The sequence below is a fragment of the Syngnathus scovelli genome, chromosome 7 (assembly GCF_024217435.2).
Source record: "Syngnathus scovelli strain Florida chromosome 7, RoL_Ssco_1.2, whole genome shotgun sequence".
Lineage (NCBI taxonomy): Eukaryota > Metazoa > Chordata > Actinopteri > Syngnathiformes > Syngnathidae > Syngnathus > Syngnathus scovelli.
The window spans coordinates 8,214,635-8,222,846 of NC_090853.1; the positions used below are offsets into that span (position 1 = coordinate 8,214,635).

At 38.4% G+C, this 8,212-nt stretch overlaps 2 protein-coding genes across 3 annotated transcripts; one reads left to right on the plus strand and one right to left on the minus strand.

The window, feature by feature from the left end:
• The first annotated feature begins 3 nt into the window (after positions 1-3).
• On the plus strand, positions 4-2,782 carry rbp2a (retinol binding protein 2a, cellular). 2 transcript variants are annotated; one of them, XM_049726295.2, is made up of 4 exons: positions 4-84; positions 1,959-2,137; positions 2,272-2,373; positions 2,652-2,782. In XM_049726295.2, exons 1-4 carry the CDS (start codon positions 78-80, stop codon positions 2,703-2,705), a joined length of 342 nt encoding a protein of 113 aa, XP_049582252.1. In that variant the 5' UTR covers positions 4-77; the 3' UTR covers positions 2,706-2,782. The 2 variants fall into 2 exon arrangements, with proteins under 2 accessions (XP_049582252.1, XP_049582251.1); XM_049726294.2 differs by lacking the exon at positions 4-84 and adding an exon at positions 1,164-1,350.
• Positions 2,783-3,625: 843 nt separating this feature from the next.
• Positions 3,626-6,461, minus strand: mrps22 (mitochondrial ribosomal protein S22). Its single transcript, XM_049726287.1, has 8 exons — positions 6,294-6,461; positions 5,869-6,023; positions 5,624-5,788; positions 5,201-5,344; positions 4,970-5,053; positions 4,751-4,896; positions 4,556-4,664; positions 3,626-3,856 (listed from the first exon to the last, which is right to left on the minus strand). The coding sequence occupies exons 1-8, from the start codon at positions 6,418-6,420 to the stop codon at positions 3,764-3,766; spliced, it is 1,023 nt and encodes a 340-aa protein (XP_049582244.1). The 5' UTR covers positions 6,421-6,461; the 3' UTR covers positions 3,626-3,763.
• Positions 6,462-8,212: the final 1,751 nt, after the last annotated feature.

Here is an 8,212-nt window from a genome sequence, read left to right on the forward strand (position 1 = left end):
CTGTTCTCTGGACTGGTCGACAGCCAGTTGGTGTTTTTTGGAATGTGGGAAAGAGCTGAGGGACACAGCAAAAACTCATGAAAAGTCAGTAGAAACAAATGAATATGAATGGATTCATCTAGTAATAGTCATTATTAATGTAGCTATGTATTAAAGCATCAAACTAAAGGCAATAAGTCTTATCCACAGAGAAGGGAATTAATTGTGCGTCATGCACAATTAAATATATTATTAATTAAATAGAATGTTATTCTTAAAAGAAAAAAATGACGAGTAATTTAAATTCAATAGCGAATCTGTACTCTACTTGCAAAGAAAAAAAAGACCAAATTAATCTATTTTTTCATTGATAGGGTGTGAGTGTTCAACTTCGTTCTTCCATCTGGCTAACAAATTTACTGTACGTTTTTATCCTTTTAGTGAGAATACTTTACTAGTAATTGTCTCTTGCTCCCAAAACTAATAGAAAGAGGACTGGGATAGAAAGACAGATAGAAAGAAAAAAAAAAGCAAACCTGAGCAGCAATGACATTTTTGTGGTCTTCCTTCACATATTGTGTCCAATGACCTTTGTCGTTCCCAAGAGGAAATGAGGTCATTTTTATTTTCTGACAGTTGTCATCACTTATCTTATCATATCTGACAACACATTACATGAGGCAGGTCAAAAATCAATCTGCTATCACGAAAAAAAAATTGTCTACAGCAATATTTTAACATTTCTGTCTGTAAAAATACACTAACATAAAACTTTGTAAAGGAGATAATTGCCACTTGTTTCTGCGTGCATGACATCTGCACATTTACATCATGGCATTTTGTCGACCAGATATCCTGCTCTAATTTCTATAATGTGCCAATATGCTTCAAAGTAAAACCATATTGCATGTGACACTTGAAAGTCAATACAATCAAGTTAAATTTTGCTGCCAGGTCATTGGGATAGAGTAGGAATTAGAATGTTCACCAGCATGTCCATGCAAGTAGACACATACACACACACACATGCATTTACCAAGATGGGCAGTGATGTACATGCAGTTCTGTCGTGAAGTAGAATGTTCATGGAGCACCTGACCTTTCAGATATCTCAAAGTACCTATGTACTGGCTCACGGCAATTATCAGGCGGACCCTGTCCTTTGACAAACACACCCACACACATGCACGCGCACACACAAACAGTGTCTACAAAAAGATTTGGACCGCATAATTCTTTCTCGGCGTGACAACCAACTTGAGAAGTAACCACTACTTCGACACACACACACATTCAACATGCCTGCAGATTACAATGGAAAGTGGGAGATGGTGAGCAGTAAAAACTTTGACGATGTCATGAAAGCCCTTGGTAAGTTGCCATTCAAATATATCATCTTATTTCCTCAATGCAGTTAATGGTAAAGAAGATGCCGTGAACTAAGAATATAATAATAAAGACAGATACTTATAGGAAAATGTAAGTTTAAAAATCTCTGCTAGTTTTTACATTTTCAAATGATTTTTGAACAGGCCCGTGGGGTACTCACGTGGTCCTTGGGGGCTCCATGGTTCCCGTGGGGACAATGGTGGTGACACCCATCTTACAGAATTATTTTAGCCACAGGGATATTACTCCTCCAAAGCGTGCCTTTTTGTTAACGGGACAGACACACACAAATATTAATTTGCATGCTTGCCCCCTTATTAAACGAGAAAAGGTTAATGTTATTTCTTACCCCATGGTTCTTTTTTTAATCATCAATTCTGATGATGTGTCCAATTTTCCACATGGTTAAGTTCATGGCTTTACATTTTTAACAAATATCATTGCCATTGAAATGAGCTCAAACTCCTTTGCATTGGTAAATAGTTTAACAAAAGACATTTTAACATTTTGATTATGTTTTCAGAGTAGGCAGATAGGAATCACAGTGTGTTCACTACCGACATGCAATTTTCCTTCATTCTTGTATGCAGACATCGACTTTGCCACCAGAACAATCGCTTCCAAGCTGCACCAGACAAAAATCATGGTTCAGAACGGAGACAAGTTTGAAACAAAGACATTGAGCACCTTCAGAAACTATGAGGTTAACTTTACTGTAGGGGTGGAGTTCGAAGAGCAGACAAAGGGTCTTGACAACCGAAAGGTCATGGTAAGGACGATTGGTTGAGTTTTAAATGTTGCCCCAATACTGCTTTTGTAAAGAAACTCGTGAACATGTACTCACAGTTGATGTCTTGATAACATTAATGGATGCATATTTTTGTCCTGGATGCCACATCACAGACCCTGGTCAACTGGGATGGGGACAAACTGGTGTGTGTTCAGAAGGGGGAAAAGGAAAACCGAGGTTGGAAACACTGGATCGAGGGAGATCTGCTACATCTGGTACGAAAGGAAAAATGTCATCATCCAGAAATTCAAAGGAAAACAATACAAATATGTTATTTCGACCAACCTAATTACCCTGAGAAACAAGAAACTGACAGCAAGACACGTAAAACATATTAACTTGATGAAATCTTTCCAAACACGGTTTGAGGCAATAATAATAAAACGATTCTGTATTATCTGAAGATTCGAGATAAAAGATCTGACAGGTGCTGTAAGAGACAAGATTTCTTGTCAGTGTTGGTCTAAAGGTGTGTGTTTGTCCTCTCTTTTAGGAGATCCACGTACTGGACAAAGTCTGCCACCAAGTTTTTAAGAAGGCCCAGTAAGATGTGCTTAAGTCTCCGAAATTGCACGATACAATCTATTTATAACATTTAAAGTAATAAACTGACAACACAGTGAACTTTTTTTCCTCCGAGCCTTTATTGCCAAAACACAAGACTTTGTTTGGATCTTATTCATTATTTATACCAGAGCGAAAACAAACCACACACACAAATGTGCATTATTTAGATTTATTGTTGCTCTCATATTTACACTGTTATTGTATTATTTATTTTAATGTAGCTCGGGGCCTACTACGTTTGGGAGGATCTTGGGGTGGATATGGCATACACATAGTAAGTCAAATGTGGGTTTAACAGTTTAGTGAGAGAGAAACGTGTCAAGTGATTTGGCTCAATTGTTACATCATTGACTTAAGGTGCAAGGTCCAAGTGTTCAATGTTTGAGTTCAGACTACAGCGAACTGATAATAATGACTGACTTTGGGCTTTTTGAAGACGAGTGTCTATATATTTGCAAGCAAAAACAAAAAAAGCTAAATACAGTCATGTATTTAAAGTGAAGATAAAAAGTCAACACACTTCTGATCAATTGCCAGGGTTTTGTGACAATAGAAAAAAATGAAAGCAAATGTTGGATTGACTGAGGCTGTGGCCTTAATGTTTGATCAGTTTTGCCAAATATACCTCAGGATTATGACCCAAAGATTCAGTCTAGGTTTCAGAATTTTGCACATTTTATGATAGCACCATGTTTTAGAGGGGGGATTCTTTTTTCTTCAGTTAGAACTACTGTCTTTGTCAAGAGGGAGGATAGACATCATCCTGAAGTCCTGTGCATTAATAATTATACAGTCAAGCGTCACTGGCATGTTTTTTGTGTTTATGTTTGTGTTATGTAATAAGATTGTCAGTTGTTTTTCACTTTTGGCAGACCTGAAGATATTCCACTTACCCAGAGGTACAAAGACATTTGTTTTATTGAGTGACTTTCAGTTTTGTTCAGTTATGTACACAATGTGGTTAGGAGACAAACTCTAAGCACAACTAGCATGTATTTGTTTCTATAAATTGCAGAATTCCAAATGAGAATGGGTCAATTAGACAGCAGCGCTGTTTGACTGCGACTGTTCATATGCCTGCAAGGCTAAGTCAATGTAGCCAGACCTCTGGGATTCCTTTTTGGCATAGATCTGTTGAGAAAGAAATATAGATTTGTTTATTACTGTCATGCAAACACAAACACAAACTTGTTGCTGCAAATTGGAGGGAGGTTATTGTACAGGTGGAACAACTTTAAGACCTTTGCAATGTAAGGTAAAAAAAAAAGAAATGCGTTGTCAGACACACATGATTTAAGGCTGTAGTTGTCAGTGGTAGGAAGACTTGAGGGGTAAATTAAGTCACAGCGCTACCTAGTGGACAAACAGTGTAAGGACACCCTTACAGCAGGTGAGTACTGTTTTATGAGACTAATAGAATAATTGGTCAAATGTGGGCCAATGTTGAACAGACCTATAATCGGCCGATTAAATGGGAACAATTAATCGATCAGGCCCCAACTAAAACCAACAATTAAGCAATGAAAATCAGGCATTGTTTTGTTTTTGGAGTACAACAGAAGCATCTTAAAAGATATTTGTTTGTCTGTAGACACAGCACAGTCAAAATTGTTGGAAACCCACACTCATTGAAATAATTTGAAACTGATGACACTGGTGCTTGCTGAAATGCATACTAACAAGTCACAGTACTTGTCGTTAAATGTTCAACTGATAATAAAAACAAAGCAAAAAAGGCTATGAGAAATAGAAATGTTAAAAAGTATTACCTCAGTAGGAGTATGAGATATCAACCTAATCTTAAAAGCTCATGATGGCAAGTGTTCTCACCTTGACAAGGTCAGTGTCTGCAGCCTCAAGTCTGGAAGCTTCCAGTGCCGACTCGCTGTGAGGGTGGACCAGGTGGAAGAGAGACACGAGGCTTACTGCGTCCTGCAGTCTGAATCACACAAAACAATTCTGCCTGAACCAAAAAATCTATAGAAGAGCAACGTGCAATAGAAGAAAGTCATCTATTAAACTCACAATTCCTTCTTCAGCATGTCCACAATGAGGCCATCAATCCTGCGAGCATTGACCAGGTACCAGGCCATACCTCCAAAGTGCCGGGTGGAACGAAGAAGCTCGTATTTCCCATGTTTGTCCAGATCCTCATAGGTGGCGGCGTGCACCTGACACAAATGGATGTCAGGTTTGCAGTCCACCAATCGCAGTTCGGTTGCTGTGGCGAGGCACTCAGTTTACCTTGATGTACTGTGATGAGTCGGGTTCAAACTGGACCAGACACAGGTCCAACACATCCTCGTGGCGGTCCTGAGAGAACACCATCTAGTAGAAAAGAAAATATGCAAGCAAAAGATGAAATAAAAAGAAGCTACTAGTTATGAGTTTTAATTGTCGTTGGTTGTTTAATAGTCGTGGCAGTCACAGCAGCATTTGAAAGAAAAAAGCAGCTTTGATGGGCTATTTTTTTACCTTTAGGTTTTCCTCACTGAAGAGCAACGGCGTAGTGATTTTGCGCCCATCTCTTGGAAAGTAGACCTGAATGAGTCGGTCTCTTTCCTCCCAGGTGGCTTTTCTTAATGTGCCGTCAGTCTCCCTCACAACAATGAACCTTTCCTGAGGGCAAAACAAACACAAAAGAAACCATGCATCAAGACAAGGTGCAAAAAACAATTATTACAATATACAGGTGATGTGGAACATGATCATTTTTGTACATTTCTGAAATAAATTTCTGCACTTTAAATGGAACAGCTTACAGTACAATATTCTGAGAGACATTTCTGATATTGTATTTACTGGCTTTCAGTAAAGTTCTGCACCGGATGCGGTAATGTCTATCCAAAACGTTTCTTTTTATCTTTTTGTTTATCTAATGACGCTGAATGTACTAACCCTGTTTGGAATGTTGTAGGTGATGTCTGTGAAGACATATTTGGCTGTATCCATGCCATCCAGAATCTTGTCGACAGACAAGATGTCACTGATGGGCTTCCTCTCGGGTAACACCGGTGGCATTTGCAGCATCTTTTTAGCCTTCTCTGTGGCCAACTTCACCGCCTGAAAGCATACAGTGGCTACTGAATAACAAGTCGTGTGTGAGACTGCAAGAAAAGGATAGTGTGACTCAAGGCACCTACCTGCTCCAACTGTTCATCGGTCATGAGTTTATACGTTGGCGGCTTCAGCTCCTGTTTAACTGATCGAAACACCTTTTGCAGGTCCAGGCCCGTTATCCTGGTCAGGATGTCCTGCACAACTGGATCTGTGAACTGGGGCTTTTCATTGTTTTGCACTATGGAAGAGAAATATGCAATCATAATCAAGGTCTAGCAACCAAATATTAACGCTGTAAAAAAGTTTCATTGTAAGATCTAGCTGGCAGCGCATTCTTGAGCAACAGAAAATAATGCAGAAGCTGTGGATGGTAAAGTGTAAACATAATTGTTTGCAGAACGAATCCAAATGTGGATGTCTGGTATTTTTGACACACGACAAGGTCAGCTTTACAATTACATGGTTTGCGGTATTGCACGTTATGATCCAGACTGTGTAATATACATACCGCTGTCTGGCGTATCGATGCAAAAAGTCCGGGTGCTACATTTTACGAGCAAGTTTTTATTTCTCTGAACACTTTGCAGCCAAGAGCAGCCTCGGTATAAGTACCGTGCCGTACCGAGCGCTGCCATTTTCCTTCTTCTTCGTTGGTTTCATCTTCTTTTACGCCACGCTGACGCACACTGTCGCTGCTGTTGCATTACTGCCACCTACTGTTCTTCTGAAGCATCCCAATGCAATTAAGGAGACTGCCCTTTTTGTACAGTATTAAATGTACTTTATTTTTCAGTTTCATGAGTGTGATCGGCCCCCATAAGTGGCTACTTTAATGAGTCAAAGGTTTAAAATACATTTTGGTTTATAGCTTGATTCCACGATTCCCCTTGTAACTCAAATTGTTATGTCCTTTTATTTCTGAATACAGGCAGAAATTGAAGTGAATGAATTTCAATTTTAAAAAATGGAAAAATCAGGCTGTTCTATACAGACCGATAGTTTAGAATATTGAAATAAACAGTATAGAGAAATAATTTCGTAAAACATGCTATAAATAAACTTCCCTAATTTGAACATGGAACTTTTTCCTGTATTTCTCCATGCTCTTTGTTTCCTTTTCTTTCTTTCTTCTTGTTTGTTCTTATTGTTCTTATGGGGACCCTCGTGTAATAAGAACAGTACATTCATTTTTCCTCGGTGATTAAATAATTTCACTACAAGCACTACTCCTGTCTGTCTCTGTCCACAAGATGGCACTGTAATAACATGGGAGCGCATAATTACCTTAGATTGGAGTTTTTAAAACATTTTTACTCGTTATAGTCACACTCGTTCCTTGCTAAAATGTCAGAACAATTATTAAGCCGATGCACTACTCAGACTACTCATTTTGCGTCACGTTCAAAAAAATTCTGAATGTAGAAATATTTGATTTTATCTCAATTTCGTCACAAAGTGATTTCATCCATACCACAACTAAACCAATATTGACGTATTACTACTTTCAAATACGTTTAACACAAATTACAGTGCAAAATCAGGGTCTGTTGAATTGAACACAAAGCTGGTCTAGTGTATCATTATATTCCATTATGGTTGTATTGATGGCAACAGGTGGCAGTATATTGCATCTTCTGTTTTAATAATAAAACCTTAAATTTTTCGGCTTGTCATAATCCATCACTGCGGGGCTCCATACTACAGAGGACCCTAACCTGAAATTTTATGGCTGCAAGTGGAACATTTAGGAGTGTAAACTGTAAATAGATTTGTGTAAAAGTTGACATTCAAATCACACTAATTTTTACTGTATTACTGATAAATGGGCTGGAGCAGGAGTTTGTCCAAAACCAAACATAGCCAATAAAAAATAACAACAATTACAAAAAACAATTAAGCAATTATTAATATAGCACATTTCCTACGCAGAGCAACTCATTGTGTTACACACAACCAAAAGCGCAACATCTAAATCATTAACAAACAGAACACATTACAATTTGGTTGGGAATCACTGCCTTAGAGAATTCCACATGATGCACCAAAGGTCTTTTCGCCTCCCGTGTTCACACATGATATGCAATCTCACCACTTTCTTCCTTCACAGTAGCACTTCAGCTATACCACCGTTATCAGTAGAAGTAAAGAAGAATTGCAGTAATTCAGCCGCTCATCATGTTTAAGGTCATGGGAATCTTGAGCAGGTCACTATATTCAAATGTCGGCCCCATATGCAATGAAGACGGGCAGCTATTCACACTCACAATGACACTAGTTAAGCAAATGTACTACCACAACACCATCAGTCATGGTATTTACTTATTTACTCTTAATTACTGTAATAATTAAACTCAGACTCTGCTCTATATTTGTGCTGAACACTGCACACATGCAGACATGCGAGGAGAAATCAGAGTGAAAGGGGAA

Bases quoted from the DNA above. Each gene is read 5' to 3' on its own strand.
- rbp2a (XM_049726294.2), top strand. From the start codon at position 1,278: ATGCCTGCAGATTACAATGGAAAGTGGGAGATGGTGAGCAGTAAAAAC. The intron at 2,138-2,271 runs GTAAGGACGATT...GCCACATCACAG, and splicing joins TTGACAACCGAAAGGTCATG to ACCCTGGTCAACTGGGATGG. The intron at 2,374-2,651 runs GTACGAAAGGAA...CCTCTCTTTTAG, and splicing joins AGGGAGATCTGCTACATCTG to GAGATCCACGTACTGGACAA.
- mrps22 (XM_049726287.1), bottom strand. From the start codon at position 6,420: ATGGCAGCGCTCGGTACGGCACGGTACTTATACCGAGGCTGCTCTTGG. The intron at 4,897-4,969 runs GTAAACTGAGTG...CATTTGTGTCAG, and splicing joins ACTCATCACAGTACATCAAG to GTGCACGCCGCCACCTATGA. The intron at 4,665-4,750 runs GTGAGTTTAATA...TGTGTGATTCAG, and splicing joins GACATGCTGAAGAAGGAATT to ACTGCAGGACGCAGTAAGCC.